General features: G+C 37.0%; 1 protein-coding gene across 5 annotated transcripts in view; it reads left to right on the top strand.

The window, feature by feature from the left end:
* Nucleotides 1-24,166, top strand: part of LOC106875605 (telomerase protein component 1) — a 215,491-nt gene extending 191,325 nt beyond the window's left edge. For all 5 annotated transcript variants that reach the window (XM_089349533.1, XM_089349530.1, XM_089349531.1 and 2 more), the window contains 11 exons: nt 1,761-1,868; nt 3,633-3,780; nt 4,923-5,044; nt 6,214-6,431; nt 8,030-8,096; nt 10,156-10,283; nt 13,810-13,968; nt 17,426-17,531; nt 18,646-18,843; nt 22,151-22,255; nt 23,233-24,166. In XM_089349533.1, coding sequence (XP_089205659.1) covers nt 1,761-1,868; nt 3,633-3,780; nt 4,923-5,044; nt 6,214-6,431; nt 8,030-8,096; nt 10,156-10,283; nt 13,810-13,968; nt 17,426-17,531; nt 18,646-18,843; nt 22,151-22,255; nt 23,233-23,361 — 1,488 coding nt within the window. In that variant the 3' untranslated portion in view covers nt 23,362-24,166. The remainder of the gene's footprint in view (nt 1-1,760; nt 1,869-3,632; nt 3,781-4,922; nt 5,045-6,213; nt 6,432-8,029; nt 8,097-10,155; nt 10,284-13,809; nt 13,969-17,425; nt 17,532-18,645; nt 18,844-22,150; nt 22,256-23,232) is intronic.
* Nucleotides 24,167-24,799: the final 633 nt, after the last annotated feature.

Here is a 24,799-nt window from a genome sequence, read left to right as displayed (position 1 = left end):
CACAAGTGCCAGTAAGGTGACACTGGTAACAATCACGCTCAAATGGTGCTATTTATGTGCCACTGGCATGGAAGCCAGACAGCTGCTCAGGCAATGATCACGCTCAGACGGTGCTGTTAGCGCTCCACTGGCACAGGTGCCAGTCATGTCCATAAATTATCTTTACAATTTTAAAAATTCAGAAAGAAATGGAAAATACAGGTGACCCAGCAGAGTTTATTGGAAAACAGAGATACACAAATATAAAGCAATATAGTTTTATTAGAAACATCAAAACATTTCCATGTGACTCCATTGGTTGCACACAGCATATCGACACGATGTTCAATTTCTGTTATAAAGCTATATTATGGACACCCTATGTATATATTCATACACATTTATATCAATACTTATTTTTATGTGTAGTTGTATACAAAACAGCCAAACATTAATTGAAGTATCAGTGAATATGTCTGTGTGGAGTGTAATATTTATTTTTTTAATAATAAATAAAGAGATAAGTAAATGTATGTGAATACAAATATACAAATACAGATAAATGTGCTAAGTGTATTTTTCTTATTACCATATATAGACATGTCCTCAAGTATTCAGAAGTGTAGATGATACCTCAGGTCTGCTTAACCAGGGCTTACTTCGGGCTAAACAACAGCAAGAGCAACATCATCATCACCATTATCATAATTCTCCTCCTTATCATCATCACCTTCATCACCATTATCATCAACATCATCATAATCCTCATCATCATCATCATCACCATTACCGTCATTATCATCATCATCATCAACAACATCATCATCCTCATCACATTAATATCCACTTGTCCATGCTTGCATGGGTCAAATGAAATTCATTAAGGTAAATTTTCCTGTCACCCATCCTCACCTATTTCCCTGTAGTCGGACTCAGTTTTTACGAAAGATTGGAAACAAACAACATTCATTTATACCCACCATCTGATGCCAAGACAAGGATACACACACACACACACACACACACACACACTCACTCACTCACACATACATGCACACATATACACACTCATACACATATGCATAGGTATACATTAGAAGTAAACGAGGGTGGCACTCATTTACAACCATTGCATGATGTCAAGATAGGGAGACACAAAGGCTCCCCCTCAATGCCTATACATATATACAATTGTACCTATTTACAACAGCCTACTTTCACTTTCTGTTTACCAAATCTACTCACGAGGCTTTGGTTGGTCTGATATTATAGTAAAAGACACTTGTCCAAAGCATCACACGGTGGGATTGAACTTGAGACCTGGAACTTGGAACCACAACATTTGAAGGCAAATTTCTTTATCAAGCAGCTTACTATATTTGATGGCCTATAAGACACACAAGTGCATAGGATGCACCCTAGCCTAGGCTATACTTTTGTAAAATAAATTACCACTAAGATAATGTTTTAATTCTTCCACTTACCTGTATAACTTTATGTTATTACCAGTAATTTTAAGCAATTTATTGCATCCACATTCGATATAAACTTACCATAGGTGATTTTTCACCAATAGATGGCAGCACACGTTTTGTAAACATACATACCATTTTGAGGGGAGGGAGTTTTGAGTCTACATTGAGTGCATTGGACGCAGGGGGATTTTTAAAGCCATTTTTGGGTAAAATGGCGTGTCTTGGAGGCTGTCAAATACGGTGATTATTTTTAACAGAATGTTTCATTGAATGTTATTAACTGTTTTTTTAAATTTTTTTTTTTAGGTCACATGTTCAAATGACTTTTTGATAAAAGTTTGGAATACCAGAAATGGCACACTGGCAAGCACGATGACTGGTCACATGGCTCCTATTAATGCTGTCAGTTATAGGGTAATATGTCTTTTCTCTTTTTTCTCTATCTTATATTTGGTTGAGTCATTAGACAGTGGTCATGCTGGGGCACCATCTTGAAAGGTTTAGTTCAGGGGTCGCCAAACTTTTTCGACCATCAAACACCTTTAGTCACTTCTCCTTCTGTATCGGCCGCTTTTAGCCTTTTGTCCTTCCGTATCGACCCCCTTTGCCACTTCTCCTTCTGCATCAACCCCTTTAGCCCCTTGTCTTTCCGCATCGGCCCCCTTTAGCCACTCTATCTTCTGCATCGGCCCCCTTTAACCACTTCTCCTTCCGCATTGACCCCCCACCAGCCCCTTGTCTTTCCGCAGCGACCACCCTCCTCATATAAAATATATTTATACTCTAACCCTACCATACGACCTTCGAACATTGGGCCTCACTGAGGCGATGACTTCTGACTGAGACCTTTGGAAATATGTTGTGCGTGAGAAGACCCGGCAAGCCAAGTGAGATCTAAATCCAAGGCCTCTGCCAGCTCACTTATATGTACCTTCTTTCATTGGACACTAAACTCCGCTTGCGAAGACCTGTTGAGGCAAGTGAAATCAAAATCGAACTAAATTCGACGACTGGCACCCATGCCAACGTCGTCTCATTCATTAGACACGAAACTCGGCTTGCAAAGACCTGTTGGGGCAAGCGAAAGCGAAATTGTGATGGCACCTGTGCCCAGCGTCGCCTTCCTGGCACTTGTGCCGGTGGCACGTGTAAAGACATTCGAGCGAGATCATTGCCAGTGCCGCTGGACTGGCTCCTGTGCAGGTGGCACATAAAATACACCATTTTGAGCGTGGCCATTGCCAGTACCGCCTGACTGGCCTTCGTGCTGGTGGCACGTAAAAGCACCCACTACACTCTTGGAGTGGCTAGCATTAGGAAGGGCATCCAGCTGTAGAAACTCTGCCAAATCAGATTGGAGCCTGGTGTAGCCATCTGGTTTCACCAGTCCTCAGTCAAATCGTCCAACCCATGCTAGCATGGAAAGCAGACGTTAAACGATGATGATGATGATATATGTGTTTATGTGTGTGTTTGTGTGTGTGAGTGAATAGACAAATGAAAGAGAATGGCACTCAACATATACAGTAGCAGTTACATGTATTTTTAATAACAGTTTGACTGATCTCCATATGACTTAAAATTCTGTGGGTACATAGGACACATCCATCTCATCAGATATCAGGAGAGTGTATATCTATATCTGTATTTATATGTGCCACTCTATCTATGGGTGCATGAAAACATACATGCATATAAGAATATGTAGTTTTTCTAACTCGACAGCTGTTTCTGGGAGCTTGAAATTATGTAAAAATCTTAATGCTCATAATTAGGTGATGGAATATGCAAATATTCAGCGATACATAGTCAGCGATACATAGACTGTAGATGGTTGCATAGAGATATTACTGTAAAACCAGCTTCCTTCAACAGGAGGGAAAATTGATAGATAACCAATGCAATCATCTACTGTTTGCATAGCCAAAACTTTTCGCAAATTCCATCTGCTAATTATGAGCATCACAGTTATTATGTAATTCTGAGCTCCCAGAAACAGCTGTTGAGTTAAAAAACTATGTTTTTCTTCAAAGTTTTCTATATTTAAGAATGTATGCATGCACACACCCACACATAAATACAAACATATACTCACACATATACATAAATATAAACATGTATGCATACATGCATATATATATATATATATATATATATATGTCATTTTCTATTTTACAGAAGCAATGTGTTACCTCAGCCTGTTCTGATGGCTCTGTCAAAATCTGGTCAGATAAAGGATTTGAAGTAACCACCCTCTTTGGCCATAGTAATCGAGTTAATGATTGTGATATGCGATTACAAAATGAAGACGTTGATTTAACTGAAGGTTAGTTTTTTTTTAAGACAGTTTATTTTCATAAAGTTATAAATTTTTGCACTAGTTAACTCTTTTTATTAGATGAACCCTTTTAAGATACTTCGTTAACACTGATGTCATTGCCTCGTTAGAAAAAATTATCATTACAGATTGTTTAGAAATAAAGTCTTCTAGTTTGAATGAAGTCTGGTATCATACATACATTTATTGTAATGGCAGTCTCTCAAGTTCAAGAAAGACGTTTCAGCAATTTCTTATTGAGCAGCGTTTAGAGATGAGTTGTCTATAGTGATCAAACATTCCCTCCATCAGAGCGACATTACCTGAACAGGTTCATGGTGTGTCACATGTTGTTGAAGTGATTGCAGAATAATGTGAGGTGAGGTGTTTTGCTCAAGAACACGAGTCACCTGGTCTAGGAATTGAACCTATGATTTTGTGCTCATGAGTACAAAACTCTAACCACTAGGCCATGCATCCTTATGTACATACATCATTGTTTTCATTTTAATATATATATATATATATATATATATATATATATATATATATATATATATATATATATATATATATATATATATATATATATATATATATATATATATTTGTGTGGAGGCGCAATGGCCCAGTGGTTAGGGCAACGGACTCACGGTCATAGGATCGCGGTTTCGATTCCCAGACCAGGCGTTGTGAGTGTTTATTGAGCAAAAACACCTAAAGCTCCATGAGGCTCCGGCAGGAGGTGGTGGCGAACCCTGCTGTACTCTTTCACCACAACTTTCTCTCACTCTTACTTCCTGTTTCTGTTGTGCCTGTAATTCAAAAGGTCAGCCTTGTCACACTGTGTCACGCTGAATATTCCTGAGAACTACATTAAGGGTACACGTGTCTGTGGAGTGCTCAGTCACTTGCACGTTAATTTCATGAGCAGGCTGTTCCGTTGATCGGATCAACTGGAACCCTCGACGTCGTAAGCGACGGAATGCCAACAACAATATATATTTGTATATGTAGGTATGTATGTATATATATATGTCTATATATCTGTCTCTCTCGCTCTCTCTCTTTCTTTCTTTGTATATACATATATATATTTTATTTTGTAATTGGTCCTTTTTGTATTCGGGAATCAATTCCATTTTGATCAGCACGAAAAACATGGGCAAATGTTGTAACTAAAAAGAAAACTACCAGTTTGAAAAGGGAGAGATCTGTTACCTTGGCAACATGTAGTGATGATGGTCTTGTGAACATATGGGAGCCTTTAACTGTAAGTGGACATCCATTCCTTTGTGTAGCAGCATTTGTTTCGTTTTATTTTCATTTGTATGTCTGTTGTAATGCATTTTTAATTAGCATTGTAATCTTTAATTAACTACAGTTGTGTTAATTAAGAAGGAATGTATTTTATTTGCTTGTTTGCAGGTTAGTAATTTGTTGTTATTCCAATCAATACATAGCTTGGAATGAATCAATCAACAAAGAGCTAGCATTTGGTGGTAGTATTAAAAAGAATGTCTATGGCAGTACCACACGGTACAGCAGATCCAGCAGTCACTCATGAGCGAGTAAGGTATCATACATACATATATTGTAATGGCAGCCTCTCAAGTTCAAGAAAGACATTTCTGCAATTTCTTACTAAAGCATTTTTCTCCCTACGGCCATTTACGATTTTTCTCAGTGATGCAGCAATTATTAAAGCCTATTAAGTCTACCAAATTAAATCTGCCACTGAAGAACTCAAAATACAAAGGATTATAGCTACCACCACAAGGCATCCTGTCTGATGCTATAATAATTCTGTCAATCCAATACTCTCAATTAGCATTCTGCTTTATCCATGTCGAAAGGTTAAAAGGTACTTCAGAGGTTTCTCATTGAATTGACAAGGTCTACATGAAGCTTTTGTATTCATGCCTTCAAACTAATGAAACACTTATCTCAGCCCTGCCATTTTGTCTCCTGCTTATTCAATAGACTCTCATCCTGTCATCTTGGACAGTAGGCAATCTCTGCCATTCCAAATACATTCCATATACTGACAGATTCTTTATTTTCCATTTCACAGTTCTTCTCTTTCATATCTGATAACGCCCTCTGTCCATACATACATTAATACATACATGCATGCATACATACATACATATATGCATACATATGTACATACATTGCAAGTTTAATGTTAAATTGTTGTTACATATAATGTGTCATAAAAAATGTCTGAGTTCAAATTCTGCCGAGTTCAACTTTGCCTTTCATCCTTTCAGGGTCGTTAAATTAAGTACCAGTTGAACACTGGGGTCGATGCAATCGACTCATCCCTTTTTCAAAACTGCTGCCCTTGTGGAAAAATTTGAAACTATTATTATCACTATGTCTAACCAAAATCATAATTTATATATATGTCTGATTATAACATTTTGCTTTCTTTCACAGCTCAAAGAAAACTTCTGTCTTAAAGGTCACTCTGACCAGGTTCTAGGTGTGTCTTGTACCAATAAAGGTGTAATATGTTCTTGTTCAAAAGATGGTTCTCTCCGCATTTGGTCAGTTCCTTCTGGTTCTGATAAAGTCACGGATGATAATGACCACGATGGACCAATAACTGGAATCATTTATTCCCCTATTACCGATACGGTCATCACATCTAGCAGGTAAGTCTTAACCAATGAATTCCATATTGACCTTTAGCATGCATTAGATGCGTCATGTTGCTGTACAAGTTTTCTCCCCTCTCATTGCTACACAATGCACATGTAACTACAAGGGAGAAAACTCATACCCCACCATGATGTGCCAAAGTGTGCTAAAGGTAAATTAAAAAATACATTTTTTTGGCATGAGGCTTTAACTGAAATGTGGTGTTGATAGTGTAGTAATGTATTAACACTATGAGCCCCAAGCATGGGGAGATAATCAGTCTCTGTACTTGAGCTTTAGATTGAAACCCCACATAAAAGTGTACATCATCATTGTTCATCATTATTTTGACATTCACTTTTCTATGCTTATGTGGATTGGAGGGAATTTGTTGAGGCAGATTTTCTATGGCAACCCTCACTTGTCTCCAAACATGGAAGTTATTTTCCCATAATGAGATACGTTTTTCTCAGAAAACTGGAAATGAACAACATTGCTTCTATGATGCTGTTGCTCATTTATAACCATCAAATGATATCAAGACAAAAGTTACACATAAACACACACACAATAAATAACTGTCAGCTGTTAATAAATATCCCTGCAACAGACTGGGTTCTGTTCAAGGGATGATGTCAGTCTGCTTGCCTTCGAATCTACTACTATGTGAAGAAGTGCATTGTGACCAGTGGTATTTAACAACATTTGGTCAACAAAGTGATATATGTGTGTGTGCGTGTATGTAATTATACAATGGATTTCCTTCAGTTTCTGTCTACCAAATTCACTTATGAGATTTTGGTTGACCTGAGACTATAGTAGAAGACACTTAGCCATGCAGTGGGACTGAACCCCAAACCACATGATTGTGAATGAAACAAGCTTCTTAGCCACACAACCAACCCCAACAATAAGTGATCAAACCATTATTATTGGTTTGATCAACAGTTATGTCCTTATAATTGCTGTCCCCTTGAAACTTTTCCTTTTCAATTGCCACCAAGTCATCCTCTGCGCACATTTGTTAATTCTTCATCAGAATCTTCCAAAATTTTTACCTTATCTGTTATAAACAACTTGTTCCTTTGCCTTTTCTTCCTCTGAGTGTCTGAATACAGTAAGCTTCAAATTAAACATATACAACACACACACACACACTCTCTCTCTCTTCGTATATATATATATATATATATAAGTGTAAATAAAGATTACAAACCCCATTCAGGGATCACAAAATCCTATGAAAGTACTGGTTAGTTACCTATACAAAGAATGTTGAACATTAACACTCAACTGCAAGGTAATTTATATAAACTATGGTTTATATATATTTGTTTATTATAATAATAAGATGAGAAAATAGAGAAGTAATTAGCAAATTATTATTTATTTGTCAATTTTTTAATTAAGGAATAATAATTTATCAATTGCCTCTCTATTTTCCCATCTTATTATATGTGTGTGTGTGTATAAATGTAATTATTAGAATACTCAATTAGAACTGACTTTGAGTAGAACAACAACAACATTCTTCTGTATTAACTTAAATTAGTTTGTTCTTGGATTTCTCAAATACATGTGCTCTATTAAATTTTCCTTTATGCCATTTCAGGGATGGAACTGTGAAATTTTGGAATGCTTCCAATTTGACTCGCCCAAAGTGCATCACAACTCTTAAGGTGAGCAAACAGCTGAAGTGCTGCTTTCTATTTTCTTCTTTCTTTCTTTTCTTTTCTCTTTAGTACTTACATATAACTGTGTGCTTTATGGAATAATTAATAAGTTCATATTAACCTGGTGCTGTTTATCAATAAACCAATAGTGTGATTGATTGATTGATTGATGCAGTGGATAGGCGATAGGTAAAATACCTTGGTGCCACATAAAAAGCTCCTGTGCCCATGCCATGGCTTCTTTCAGTTTCCTTCTGCCAAATTCACTCACAAGGCCCTAGTTGACCTGGAGCAATAGTAGAAGGCACTTGCAAACGGTGCCATGGCGTGGGACTGAACCCAGAAACGTGTGGTTGGGAAGCAAGCAAGCTTCTTACCACACAGCCATGCCTGTACCTAGCCAATATATATATATGTATATATATATATAGGTAAAGCAAATTTTAGAGGTAATACTTGATAATTGCAAGCACCTGTATATGCCAGATAGTGGCCGAGGTGAAAGAATAAATTAAAAAGGTAAAATTAAAATTAAATTTTAATTTTACGTTTATAATTTATATATATATATGTGTGTGTGTGTGTGTGTGTATATATATATATATATATATATATATATATATATATATATGGATAAAGATGGCTATGGTCAGTCTATGGGGCTACCCTGGGTTTCATGTCTATAAAGCGCTTGGATGTGAAACCCAGGGTAATCCCATAGACCAGCCACAACCACCTTTATCTAATTACTCTACTGCTCAATAACTTAGAGTGTGTTTCTCTTTTGGATTTATGATTTACTGGTGATGGTTGGCTAACCATGTATTTTCTTTGTGGTAGCACACCTGTTTCTGTCTTCATTCCTGATCTCTCTCTGGCCAGGTAACCTTGTGCTTCCTCTACAGCAAGACACCTGTTTCTGTTTCACTATAACCTCTCATCATCCAACACAAGATCACCTCCTCCAATGCCTCCTCCCCTCTTGAAAGTTTTTTTTTTTTGGTCTTGCAAGTACTTGGTGACCCTGTCAGTGTAGGTACCACTTAAAAGCACCCAGTCCACACTATAAAGTGGTTGGTGTTAGGAAGGGCATCCAGCTGTAAAAACCTTGCCAAAACTGACCTCGCCTGTGCTTGTGCCATGTAAAAAGCACTAAGTTCACTCTGCTGAGTGGTTGGTGTTAGGAAGGGCATCCAGCTGTAGAAATCCTGCCAAAACAGTCACAGAGGTCTGGTGCAGGCTTCTGCCTGGCCAACTCTTGTGAAACTGTCCCACCCATGCTAGCATGGAAGGCAGCTGTTAAACGATGATGATGATGATATATATATATATATGCATATGTATATTTATCTATCTTTTTCTCTCTCTTTCCCCCTCTTTCTCTCTCTCTATATATAAATATATATATATATGGGAGTGTATAAAGAATTATACACAGAGAGGAGACCCATAACAAGACTTCTTACACGCTAAAATGGGCGGTTAAACTCAAACCATGAAATAAATGTGCTCGCTGGATCCTTATGCATTATGGATTCAAATCAAGCATGCAAGAGGCTTCTTTCAGTTTCCATGTACCAAATGTACTTATAATGCTTTGATGATATAATAGAATACACTTGCCCAAGGTGCCACATAATGAGAGTGAACCTGAAATGACATGGTTGGGAATCAGTTTTTTTAATTTTTTGTTTATTTTTTAGTTAAGTTGGATTGTCTTTCCTGTTTACAAACCACGCAAAATATCACACAAAACAAGAGCCTGGAACCTGTCTTCAGCTCTGCTTGCCAAGCATTTACGAGGAAAGAAATTGATAAAAAATATTTTCAAGAAAAATTATTCTGAGAACAAGGTGGGGGTGAGAGTGGGTGGAGGAAAGGGAGACCCCCCCCCCACCAAAAAAAAAAAAACAAGATTAAACGTAAACCCACCACCTTCCTTCCAAAATGGGAATGTTTTATTTTATGGTTTCTGTGTCCTGAATTCTATTTTGACATTGAAGATTGGGTTGCTGTCAATAACATAATATTCAAGTTTAATTTTGTTGCTTTTTATTGATTTCAGCTGAGTGAGTCTTCCATCAATTGTATGTGTTTTTATGATGTCAAAGGCACCATGTTTGCTACGGGTACAGACAACAGAACCATCGTAGTTTGGCAAATAGTTCCACAGAGAGCGACGTACACTGTCAAGTAAAGAATTATTTTTTCATTTATTCGTTTTTTTTTGTTTTCGTTTATTATTTGCCTTTGATTTCGCTCCCTCACCTTCTTTGGATTTTTATTTTTTTCTTCTTATTCTCCATTTCATCAAAATGATAATAATAATAATGATGATGATGATGACGATGATGATGATGATGATGATAAATGTCAATGTTTAGGAAAAATGTTGGATGTTCAAGCAAAGCACACATGCTATAATGGAATGGGTTAATAATGATGGTGATGGTGGTGGTGGTGGTGATGATGTTGGTGGTGGTGCTGATTATGGTGATGATGATGACAATAATGATACGATGATGAGAAGGAAAAGGAAGTGGAGGAGATAAATTTGTTGAGAAATTGATGACATGCATGAGACAGATTGGGTTGGGGGTGGGGAGGAAGATAACTAGTGTGAGAGTGGTGGTGGTGGTGGTGGTGGTGGGGAGTGATGACAGAGCTAGAAATGTAGTGAAAGGTGATAATAATAATAGTAATGATAATAATAATAATAATAATAATAATAATAATAATAATTACAGCAATAAAGGCGATAACGATGATTATGACAGTTACATTTATTGAAGGTTAATGGGAAGGATAATAGTTATGGTGATGGCAGCTTAACTCTGCTGCTGATGTTTTTATTGCATCTCACACACAAACACACGCACACCAACACACATGCACAGCATCATACACACTCCAACACATGCACACACACATTCTGATCAGTCTTCAATGAGAACATCTATGGTCAAAAGTCTTCTAACTATGACCATCTTGTCTTATTTTCATGCATTGTTTATCAAGGACTGCATTATCTGATGCGGCCTTTTCTGTTTTTTAATAAGACTTCAGAGGGCAATTAGGGTTGATTTGGTTGCTGTAGAGAAAAGCTCAATGTGATGATGAGCAAGGAGATATGATTGTTGTTGAAGTTGAAATCAAATACTGCAAACCACAAAACAGAGAATAGGAGGAAGAAAACCCAGATTCACATAGATCAGGAGTTCTCGACCGGGGTCCATATAAGGTCTTTGGGGCTCAGCGCAACAAAATAGTAAATTGTCTACAATAGTATTTTAAGGGCCCCTGAAAAAATTATGCTTTGCCTCAGTGGTCTTGTGGGTATAGACACAGAGCTGTAGCAACGTGAAACCATGCTTGACAAGGTTCGATTCTGCCTCTCGGCGGTTGATGTTCTTGTTTAGTTTTTAAGACTTTTAAGGACTTTCGAGCGAGATCGTTGCCAGTACCACTGGACTGGCTCCTGTGCAGGTGGCACGTAAAATACACCATTTTGAGCATGACCGTTGCCAGTACTGCCTGACTGGCCTTCGTGCCGGTGGCACATAAAAGCACCCACTACACTCTCGGAGTGGTTGGCGTTAGGAAGGGCATCCACCTGTAGAAACTCTGCCACATCAGATTGGAGCCTGGTGTAGCCATCTGGTTTCACCAGTCCTCAGTCTAATCGTCCAACCCATGCTAGCATGGAAAGCAGACGTTAAACGATGATGATGATGATGATGATTTATGTATTGCAAGAAACAGCTGGGTTCCATAAGGCTGCAAGCTGGCAGAAATGTTAGCACGCCAGGCAAAATGCCTAGCGGTATTTCGTCTGCCATTATGTTCTCTGAGTTCAAATTCCGCCGAGGTTGACTTTGCCTTTCATCCTTTCGGGGTCGATAAATTAAGTCCCAGTTACGCACTGGGGTCGATGTAATCGACTTAATCCGATTGTCTGTCCCCTCTATGTTTAGCCCCTTGTGGGCAATAAAGAAATAAGCAACAGCTGGGTTCCTTTCTCTAACGTTTTATATAATTCAACCTACACAAGATAATGTGTGGAAAACAAAATAGGAAATTTTGAAAGAAGTTTCTATAAAATTAGTTTTTAAACATCAAATAGTGATGGAGGTTCACCAGGATAAAATAGTAATTAAAGGGGTCCATAGATAAAAAAAATTGTTGAGAACCCCTGACATAGATCCTCACTACAGGTTCTTTCAGTGGTATTCATGGCCAAGCAGTAGGCATCACAGTACAGGGAAATAGGATCACCTGAAGATCTTGGGTTTAATCCTCACTAAAGATAGCATTTCAAAAACAGCAGGAGGGCATCGAGAAGTCATACCCTAGTATAGTTTCTGAGTTCTAATCCAGTTCATGAAAGCTTGACTTAATCTTTGTTGATGCCAAAATGACAATCATAATAGATTAAGATAATGGATCAAAAAACAGCTGAACGGAAAGAAAGAAAAGCTTTACATCACTGTCATCTGTGTCATCGTCATCACCATCGTAATGATGATGATGATGATCATTATTTTTATTGTCATTTCATCAACATCATTATTATGATTATTGTCATCATCATCATCGTCATCATTGTCCTTGTGATTGTCATTGCCATCATCGTCCATCACCCTAATTATCATCATCGTTATTGTCATCTGTCTTTGGAAATGCACAGCAGGGTGTCCCATCCCCCCACAACAACCCATCCCACTCCAGGGGAAACTGTTCAACTTGGTAAAATACCGACTGATTGTTGTAGTTGAGTGTATGTATGTGTGTTCTTTTACTCTTTTACTTGTTTCAGTCATTTGACTGTGGCCATGCTGGAGCACCGCCCTTGGCCAAACAAATCAGCCCCAGGACTTATTCATTGTAAGCCTAGTACTTATTGTATCAGTCTTGTTTGCTGAACTGCTAAGTCACAGAGACGTAAACACATCAACATCGGTTGTCAAGCAATGTTTGGGGGACAAATATACACACATACAACAGGCTTCTTTCAGTTTCCATCTACTAAATCCACTCACAGGGCTTTGGTCGGCCTGAGGCTATAGTAGAAGACACTTGTCCAAGGTGCCACACATTGGGACTGAACCCGGAACCATGTGGTTGGAGAGCAAACCTCTTACCACACAGCCACTCCTGTACCTGTGTATGTGTACAAAATCTAGAGATCTATACATCATACTTAAAGCATACTATTGAAAGTCTTTTAAACTCTGGTATTTATCTCAAGATCTCTGTCTCTCTGTCTCACTATATCTTTTCATAATCGGTCACAAGGTCACCTCCTCCAATGGCCCCGCCCTTCTCAAAGGATTTGTGTCTTGCAAGTTACTTAGTGACCCTGCCGATGCTGATACCACATAAAAAAAAAAATATCCAGTCTGCACTGTAAAGTGGTTGGCATTTGGAAGGGCATCCAGCTGTAAAAACCTTGCTAAAACTGACCCCGCCTGTGCTTGTGTCACATAAAAAGCATTCAGTCCACTTTGCTGGGCAGTTGGTGTTAGGAAGGACATCCAGCTGTAAAAACCCTACCAAAACAGACCCAAGTCTGGTGCAGGCTCCTGTCAAATCGTCCAACCCATGCCAGCGTGGAAGGCAGACATTAACGATGAAGATGATGATGATGCTTTCTCGAGATGAATACCATAATAGTGCTTCATCCATTAATAACAAATAAATTCTTAATCTTTCCATTTAGGAAAATGAAAGAGTATACATTAGACACACCGGTTGTTGGCTTAGAATCTTGGCCAACAACTGAGCGCCAAACGATGCTGGATGTACTGATTTCTTACACACGGAAAACTACACTAACACTTTATACATTGAGCACTGAAGCTATCGAAAAAGATGATGGGTAAGTTGATGGGGAATCTTTTCCTTTTATTTTTTAAAAAATTTGTGAACTGTTATTATCTTCTGTCTTTTATTTGTTTTATTCATTGGACTGTGGCTATGCTGGGGCACTTCCTTGAAGGATTTAATTGAACAAATCAACTCCAGTATATTATTTTAAAGTCTGGTGCTTATTCTGTTGAACCTACTAAGTTATGGGGGACATAAACAAACCATCAATAACTGTCAAGTGGTGGGGGAGACAAACACAACACAAACTCAAAGACACACACATATATATGCATTGGCCTTCCACATAGTTTCCATCTACCATGTATTTTTTTTATAAATCTGATGCTTATTCTATTGGTCTCTTGACATAAACCTGCACCAATTGTCAGGCAATGGTAGAGGCAAACACAACCGATCTCCCACACAGATATATATATGGAAACCTTATTTGTTATTGTGGTTTCGTGGCACAAAGCAAAGCAGGCCTTGCCATCCACTCAAAAAAACACATAGTAAATGATTCACAAGAACTCAAGCAAACTAAGTCCTCACCTTGTTCTATTTGCCAAAAGGTTTGCAAGTTGCCAGCAGGCCTCAGGATACATATTTGTGTCCACAGAACATGATTAACCATTTCGTTACCAACCCAGCTGAAACCAGCTCTGGCTCTGAGTACAAATATCATTTTTTCAAAACTTATGACAGTTCCTGTCAAACCATCCAACCCAAGGCAGCATGGAAAGCAGACATTAAATGATGATGATGATGATATAGTGATAAAAAACACAAAAATGTATGAGTAGCAGATGAACAATGTCCAGTGGCAGCAGTGAGATTGCTAAATATGCATTTCTACATTTTTGAGCATCATCAATAGCCAACATCCACTAGGACTGCATGCCAGGAAAAATTTAGTCTCTACTGTTGTAGAAAAGCAGTGATTAACAAGACACTGGTGGTCACATTTAACTGGCAGGCTAGATTAATGTTCATTATTAGCAATGGAAGCTGTATTAATTCAAAATAACATCTTGTATATCTTACAAAGCATGAATATACTGTTGAAAGCCTTGAAACTGCAGTATTCATCTCGCGAAAGTATTTCATATAGTGATATAAAACACAGAAATGAGTAGCAGACAAAAAAATATCTAGTAGCAGTGATGGAATTGCTAAATATGTATTTCTGCCTTTATGAGAATCATCAATAGTAGGTATCTTCTAGCAACTGTATGCTTAGACAAATGTAGCCTCTACTGAAGTAGAAAAACAGTGATTAATGAATCACTGGTGTTGCAGATTTTACTCAGCTGGCCAGATAGGTAAGATTATGTTATTAGCAACGGAAATGGTATTGGTTCAGAATAGCATTCTGTATATGTTGCTTAATGTGGATATACTGGAGAAAGCCACAGAATTGTAGTATTCATCTTAAGGAAGCTTTTCACATATTAGGTTGAGGAAAAAGTTTGTGTGCTGTATTAAAATAAAGCTTTTTTATATATTTTCCTGATGTGTGTGTTCATTCAGTTCATGTCATGTTTAATGGTGACTCACTGTTAAAAAGTACCCAAGATGTGTTCATCAAAAACATGCTCTGTTTCAACAAGACAATGCAAAGCCACATACCGCCAGAAAGACCAGCAACAAGATTGAAGAATTGGATGGCGTGGAAGTTCTGCTGCACCCAGCTTGTAGTTCAGACATTGCTCCATCTTATTTCTTTATTGCCCACAAGGGGCTAAACACAGAGGAGACAAACAAGGACGGACAAAAGGATTAAGTCAATTGCATCGACCCCAGTGCATAACTGGTACTTAATTTATCGACCCTGAAAGGACGAGAGGCAAAGTCGACCTCGGCGGAATTTGAACTCAGAACGTAACGGTAGATGAAATACCACTAAGCATTTCGCCCTGCATGCTAACGATTCTGCCAGCTCGCTGCCTTCTGACTATGGTCCATCTGACTACTGTCTCTTCTGATCAATGCAGCATTTTATGAAAGGTCATCAATTTGAGTCATTTGATGAAGCTGAAGAAGCCTGTCGAGAATTTTTCGATTCAAAGCTGAAGGATTGGTACTTTGACCAAATCCGAAAGCTTGCAGATCATTGGCAGGAGGTCATGGAAAATGATTGTCTTTATTTTGAAGAATAGTTGTTGTTAATTTTGAATAAATTCTTGCATAAAAAAATCATTATTTTAACACGGCATACAAACTTTTTCCTCAGCCTAGTATTTGTAGAGTGCTAAAAAGCAGAGAAGTGTATCTGCAACAGGTGAAAAGCATCCAACAGCAGCAACAGTGAAATTGCTAAATCTAAATTTCTTCTTCTTCTAGCTAGTACAGAGAGACAACAAGGTAACACTATTAGTAGGACAGGTTGGAAAGGTGAGAGTAAAGTGTAGTGTTAGAAAGAAGCAGGGGATGCTATACTAAGAGAAGTTAGTATGGGTATGAGTTGAGGCACTTCTGAACGTGATAGGAGAAATGAAGGGAGAAATGAACAGGCAAAAAATAAAGTGACAATAGCAATGGAGAAACGAAAAGCTAAAAATGAAAAATGGCAAAATTGAAAAAAGTGATGGAAAGTTTGAGGCAGTGTGAAAGGGTGAGGTTTTAATAAACCAACACATTATCTTCTTTGAGTGTCATCTGCAACAAGTATCCACTAGCAACTGCATGCTTAAACAAATTTAGCCTCAACAGAGCACTAACAGCACTGTCCGAGCGTGTTCATTGCCAGAGCAGCTGTCTGGCTTCCATGCTAGTGGCCCGTAAATAGCACCATTTGAGCGTGATCATTACCAGCATCGCCTTCTGGCACTTGTGCTGGTGCACGTTAGAAAATCATTTGAGCGAGGTCGTTGCCAGTACCACTGGACAGGCTCCCGTGTAGGTGGCACGTAAAAAACACCTTTTTGAGCGTGGCCGTTGCCAGTACCGTGTGACTGGCCCTCGTGCCAGTGGCATGTAAAAGCACCCACTACACTCTCGGAGTGGTTGGCATTAGGAAGGGCATCCAGTTGTAGAAACTCTGCCAGATCAGATTGGAGTCTGGTGCAGCATTCTGGCTTGCCAGTCCTCAGTCAAATCGTCCAACCCATGCTAGCATGGAAAGCGGACGTTAAACGATGATGATGATGATGATGATATAGAGAAATAGTGATTCACAAATCACTTGTAATGCAATTAGTTGGTAAGCTGAATAAAATTTCATTATCAGTGACAGAAGCAGTACTAATTCAAGAAAGCAACCTGTATATCATACTTAAAACATACATTGTTGAAAGCCTGCTAAACTGCAGTATTTGTTGAGAGAAAGTATCTCATATAGATGTATAGTGCTAAAAAACATGGAAAAGATAACTTTAGAAATTTAATATAATAAATTCAAAAATCCAATATTGTAACTCAGACATTCTATTTATTCAATGTATTGAATTTTATTCACAATTTTCCAGTGAAGAAAATGTTGTGAAATTCTCTTCAGTCAAACTAAAGGACAAAATACTGATAATTAGTATAACTGATGACCGAAATTTTCTCGTATGGGAAGCAACTAATAAGGTAAGGTCTATGTTTTTATGATCTCTTGTTTTTCTCTCCCCACTTTTTTCTTGCTTTTGCTTTTGTTTTTAATGTAATAATAACAATCATCATCATTGTCTTAATGTCTGTCATTTTTCCATGTGAAGGCACGTGGCTTGGTGGTTAGGATATTTGACTTATTATCATAAGGTCATGATTTCAATTCCCAGCAGTGCTTTGTGTCCTTGAGCAAGGCACTATTTCATGTTGCTTCAGTCCACTCAGCTGTCAGAAATAAATTGTACCTATATTTCAAAGGGCCAGCTTTGTTACATTCCATTTCATGCTGAATCTCCCTAAGAATTACATTAACGGTACTTATGTCTGAGAAGTGGTCAGCCACTTACTCCTTAATTTCATGAGATAGCTGTTCCATTGATCGAATCAACTGGAAACCTCATCATCATAACTAACAGAGTACTAGTTCTTATTTTGCCATGCTAGGGATGATAAACCCATCACCTTCAACCAAAATTGATTCCACTCTTTTGTGAAAGCATGTTCAGCTGTGGAGAAATATTACCTTGCATGGAAACCGGTGGGGTTGGTGACAGAAAGGGCGATACTCTGTCTTGTCAATACCCTATCTTGTCAATACCCTGCCTTGTCAACACTGTCTTGTCAATACTCTGAATTGTCAATGTTCTGTCTTGTCAATATTGTCTTGACAATACTCCATCTTGTCAATGCCCTGTTTTGTCAACACTCTGTCTTGTTAATACTCTGTCTTGTCAACATCCTGTCTCGTCAACATTCTGTCTTATCAATACTCTGCTTTGTCAGTAGTCTGTTTTGTCAATACCCTGTCTTGTCAACACTGTCTTGTTAATACTGTTTTTTCAATACCCTGTCTTGTCAATATTCTGTCTTGTTAAAACTCTGCTTTGTCAGTAGTCTGTTTTGTCAATACTCTGTCTTGTCAACACTCTGCCTTGTCAATACCCTGCCTAGTCAATACTCTGTCTTGTCTATAGTCTGTCTTGTCAATTGTATGTCTTGTCAGCTCCTGTCAAACAGTTCAAACCATGCCAGCATGGAAAACAGACATTAAAAGATGATGATGATGATGATGATGTGTGTTTATATTTTTCAGAACGGTGAAACTTCTATAATGCTAGAGCATACAATAGAAACAGACTGGCTACTTACTCCTGAAACACTTCTGACTGCTGTTTTTGTGACAGAGAAGCTCACTTTCATTGGGGACAGTTCTGGTCAAGTTCATTGGCAAGATAACAGTTTCAAATATGATGATGATAAAGATAAAAGGAAGAACATCACAACATTAACGGTAATAAAAACTAGAAAACAAATATTTGCCTTTATTTCAGAGTATTTGTTTATTTTCATGTTGTCTTTTCTTCTTTAATTTTTTCTTCAGATATCTTTTACATCATATTGCATATTAAAACCAATGAGAGAAAACGAGATAGGGATAAAAGGAAAGAGAGAAAGAAAGAAATAGATAATGATAAGGTGGATAAGCCTATAAATGTGGTCACTCATCCTGCTAAAAATAGTGACCAAATCTCCTTCAAATCATACCCACTGCTTTTAAATAAGAAAAGATATAATGGGTAGTGTTAATGATGTAGGTGAAAAGAAAAAAAGACAGGATGATCATAATTGGTAGCATTGGTACCAATAATAATAATCCTTTCTATTATAGACATAAAGCCTGAAGTTTTGGGGAAGGGGACTAATCAATCACATCAACCCCAGGATTTCACTGGTACTTAATTTATCGACCCCCCAAAAGGATGAAAGGCAAAGTTGACCTCGGCAGAATTTGAACTCAGAACGTAACGGCAGGCGAAACACCACTAAGCATTTTACCCGATGTTCTAACAATTCTACCTGCTTGCCACGTTACAAATAATAATAATAAGAAGAAGAAGAAGGAACCTTTTTGCTTTTTATTAAACATATGTTTACAAATGTATCATTGCTAGGAATTCAATTTTCTTTTTGAGCAGGACTCTAATTCTCCCTGCAACAATACTTCCAAGCTAATAGAGCTACAGCCTTTGCTCTGTTTCTTCTGAGAAATATTTCCCATGTTAGAAATCAATTTATCATCTGTTTAACTCTTGCGAGTTTAGCATTAAGCACTGATTTTTATGATTTTCTATGGCTCACAGATTCTTTCATGATTTTTACTTTGTAAACCCCGAGAGAACATTGGAATGATTTGCTGTTTCTATTAATATTTCTTTAGTATTTTTTATAGCAAAAATATTAAAAAAAAAAAAAAAAAAAAAAAAAGAGAAAAACACTCCTCTTAAATGCCACAATAAACTTTATTGGAACATAGCATATCTTGTCTTCAATGTAGCTAACACTAATTTGGTTGTGTTGCTCACAAACCCCCGGAATAGAAATAAACAATATTCATGTTTTCAGAAATAAGCTGTCAATGTTTGAATAAGATGAATGATATCAAGGGAAATAATAATAATAATGATAATAATAATAATAATAATTTCAGGAAGACACTCAGCAAGAAATGGAAACAAAATTGAAAGAATAATATTATTAATAATAATAATATAGGTTATGAGTGATAGTGGTGTCAATTAGACCCAGAAGTTTCAGGTAATGCTGAGTAAGTGCTATGGGTAGACCACAGTTAAGCTCCAGGTTCGGTGATTATGCGAATAAGGGGTCCAACATAGGTCATATATCAGCGTGTGAATATAAGAATTTACTTTTCATAATGAGATAAAAAAAAACAAGGCTGTGTAAATTATAGAACATTTATGTTCTATTTCTAAATATTCTATAATGTACAAAGCCTTGGGTTTTTTTATCTCATTACGAAAATAAATCCTTATAATAATAATAATAATAATCATCATCATCATTTAACGTCCGTTTTCCATGCTAGCATGGTTGGACGATTTGACTGAGGACTGGTGAACCAGATGGCTACACCAGACTCCAATCTGATCCGAGAGTGTAGTGGGTGCTTTTTATGTGCCACCAATAATAATGGTAATAATAATGATAATATTAGTAATGATATTTTCTACTTAAAGCAGAAGGCCTAAAATTTGCAGGGAGGGGACTAGTCAATAACATCGACCCTAGTGTACCACTGGTATTTAATTTATTGACCCCTGAAGGACGAAAGGCAAAGTTGACCTTGGTGGAATTTGAACTCAGAATGTAAAGACGAACGAAATGCTGTTAAGAATTTTGTCTGGTGTGCTAATGATTCTGCCAGCTAAGGCCTGAAATTTGTGAGAGGGACTTAATTTATTGTCCCTGAAAGGATTGAAGAGCAAAGTCAACCTCAGTGGAATTTGAGCTCAGAACATAGCGATGAGTGAAATATCACTAAGCACTTCTTCCAGTGTGCTAACGATTCTGCCAGCTCACAGCCTTAAAAAATAATAATACTAATACTAATAATAATTTTTTCTACTCTAGGCACAATGTCCAGAATTCTTGGGGGCGGGAGCCAGTCAATTAGATTGACTCCAGTACTCAGCTGGTACTTAATTTATTGACCCTGAAAGGATGAAAGGCAAAGTCAACCTTAGCAGAATTTGAATATAATAATAATAATAATAATGTCAGGATGACATTCGGCAAGACATGGAATGAAAATTGAAAGAAGAAGAAAAAATATGATAATAATAAATATTATTATTATTATTACTTTTTTCCCTCTTGGTAGAAAAATGTCATCATAAAAATGTACATATTTTGTTTGTTTTTTTTTAAATGAAATTCGTATTGGAGAAATTGCCAAAATTGTTACTTTTACCTTCAGGAATATAATATGTACATTATGTTAGACAATATTCAAAAATGTTATTACCTATGTCAGCAAAATGTATTAAATTATTCCTAAATTGTATTCTTTTTCCTAGACAAAAGTAATGTAGATAACATAAATAAAATTTTCGAAGGAGTTTTCTCTTTAAATTTATGTCTTTTACTGATAGTATGTTTTGAATACTTGTGCAAATCTGTATATTTTGGCAACAGATATTTCAATATTTCCTCATCTTAATACCTTTTATCATTTATTTTTTACTTGTTTCTGTCTTTGAACTGTGGCTATGCTGGAGCACTGCCTTGAATGGTTTAGCTGAACAAATCAAGTCCAGTACTTAGTTTTTTGTTTCTAAGATTCATACTTATTTTATCTGTCTCTTTTGTCAAGCTGCTAAGTTACAGAGACATAAACAAACAGACAAACAAACACTGGTTGTCATGTGATGGATAGTGACAAGAACAGAGTCAAAGACACACATATATATTTGACAGGCTTCCATACAGTTTCCGTCTATGAAATCCTCTCACAAGGCATTGATTAACCTGGAACTAAAGTAGAAAACAGTTGTCTGCATAGGATTGTTCCATAGATCTAGGCAATGAAACTCATGTGGAAAGTAGTGTACATTTCAAATTAAGCTGCCAGTGATTAGCCAAGAGAGTATTTCGGTATTCTATTTAATGACATATTGTTAATAATGTTATTCAGTAAATTTGATTGCATTTTTGTTTATATTTTCTTTTTACTCTTCAGTTTTGTTGTTGTTTAAAATGTTATATTTTTCTGACTAGAAATAACATTCATTTTGTAGGTTCAACGAAATGTTGCAATCACTTGTATACTGGTCATTGATGAGATTATCGTGACAGCAAGTGCTGACAATGTACTGCGTATGTGGAAGATGGATATGGAACAGGTAAAGTGATTTTTTTTTTTTTTGCAATATTGTTGTTATTGTTGACATCATAAGAATTTATAAACCTTCGAGAAAATGTGAAATAATTTGTTTTTGGTTAAGTGTATCTTGAAGCACATCAAGGTATCTTTTGTTGTTTACTTGTTTCAGTCAATCACCTATGACCATGCTGGGGTACCATCTTATTTATCTGTCTCTTTTTTTGAACTGTTAAGTTACAGGGATGTGGTTGAACCAACACTGATTGTCAAGCTGTTATGTGGGGATGGGGGGTACAAACATAGACACCAAAAACTCACATACACACACATACATATGACAGGCTTCTTTTAGTTTCCATCTATCAAATCCACCCCTAAGGCTTTGGTTGGCTCAAGGCTATATTGAAGACACTTGCCCAATATGCCACACAGTGGAACTGAATCCAGAACTGTGTGGTTGGGTATACAATTCTTATCAAACAGCCACACCTGTGCCTATAAAATAAATAATTTAAATAATAAACCTTTGCCAATCTTTATTCAAAAGTGTTTTTCAGAACAATATTTACATGCTTATTGCTTATAACTTTATGTGCTTCACGATTCACTATTCCCCCCCCCCCCCCCAAAAAAAAATAATCGTTATTTCTATATTTGGGGATCATGGGCTTTCTGATGGCTAATAAACCCAATAAGCCCGATTCTTGCCCTAAACAGCCTATTGCAAGAATCACATTGGATTGTAGGTACTGGTTGAGGGTGGGTCGCCCTATCTTTCCTGCATTGTCATTTCATTCCCATTTCTGTCATTCAAACTAAACAGCACCTATGACACTCTCACCACATCAAGTAGGAATTGATGGGGTATATGAAGCTCATAGGCCCTTCCTCCCCCACTTCTGACACACCTCCCACCAAAAAAAAAAGTTAAAATACACCATATCTGAGTCAATTACATAACTTTTAATTATATTTCTATTTATTTTTTAATTTCAGATTGCTCAGTTTTACTGCTTAGCACCTGTAACCAATATGACTTTCTGCCAACGGACACAGACCGGAGATATTCATATCGTTGTTGGAGACCAACTCGGCAAAATCTACTTTCTAACATTAAAGTTTTAAATGTTTTTTTTTTATAAATTTAATTTCTAAATAGAAATGCCTTAAAAAAAAAACAAAAAAAAACAAACAAGACAAAATAAATATTATCCCAAGTATTGCCAAGGTCATCTTAGCTTTTTCGTTTTTTAATTCAGGACTAGTAAAACAAAGTACAAATGTAGTACTGCAATGAACGGAATCTACTAAACCGTTCCTCTCAGACTTCAGGCCTTGTGCCTATATTAGAAACAATTGCTGGCAGAATCGTTGGAGTATGAAAGAAAAATCTTTGTGGTATTTGTTCCAGCTGTATATATTCTGAGTTCAAATACCACTGAGTCCAATTTTGTCTTTCATATCATACTTCTAGGGTGGGTAAAATAAAATACCAGAAAACTACTACTGCCCTTCAAAATTGCTGGCCTTGTATCTAAATTAGAAACTACTGTTGCTAGCATTATGATTATTATTGTTATTATTCAAATTCTGCTGAGGTTGATTTTGCCTTTCAGCCGTTCATGGTCGATAAAATAAGTACCAGTTGAACACTGGGGTTGATGGAATCAACCTCTCCCAAATTTTCAGGCCTTGGGCCTTCAGTAGTAATGACTCTTTATACCATTATCATTAATACTTCTTTTTACTTTTCCTTAAACATTGCATTTTTGTACCTCCCTTATTAATCACTTTTCCTTAGAATTTTTTTTTCTTTTTTCTGAATAAAAACAAAAAGTAAAAAAAACAGCCATCTCTTAATACTCAGATTTCAAATCCTCACAGAATCAATTTTGCCTTTTGAGGAGTCAATAAAATAAGTACTAGTCCAGTACTGGTTTTTTATTTAATTATTTATTTATTTATTTTATTATTATTATTATTATTATTATTGTTATTATTGTTGTTGTAGGTGGTGAGCTGGCAGAATTGTTAGCACACGGGACGAAATGCTCAGCACTATTTTGCCCGTTGCTACGTTCTGAGTTCAAATTCCACCGGTGTTGATTTTGCCTTTTGTCCTTTCGGGGTTGATAAAATAAGTACCAGTTGAACACGGGTGGGGGGGTGGGGTGGAATCGATTCATCCCCACTTCCCCCCAAGCTGCCTTTATGGCAAAAATTTGAAATAATTATTATAAAACGTTGCCATTATTATTGTTGTTGTTGTTAATAACTTATTGTTATTCTTTGTTGTTATTGTTACAAAGAATAAGTCCTGGGGTCGATTTGCTCAACTAAAGGCGGTGCTCCAGCATAGCCACAGTCAAAATGACTGAAACAAGTAAAAGAGTAATACTCTTGGGTCTTACCTATGTAATAATAGTGTGTAGCAGTGTGAAGGTGCATGGTTAAGTGGTTTGGGTATTTGGTTCATGGTCATTGAGTTCAATTCCCAGCCTTGCATTCTATTCTTGAGTAAGACACTCGTTCTACATTGGTCCAGTCCACTCAGTTGGTAAAA

Source organism: Octopus bimaculoides, chromosome 3, assembly GCF_046866305.1.
Source record: "Octopus bimaculoides isolate indiv1 chromosome 3, ASM4686630v1, whole genome shotgun sequence".
Classification (NCBI taxonomy): domain Eukaryota; kingdom Metazoa; phylum Mollusca; class Cephalopoda; order Octopoda; family Octopodidae; genus Octopus; species Octopus bimaculoides.
The sequence above is the reverse complement of the archived record's forward strand: the minus strand, read 5'-3'. Positions and strand labels throughout refer to the sequence as shown.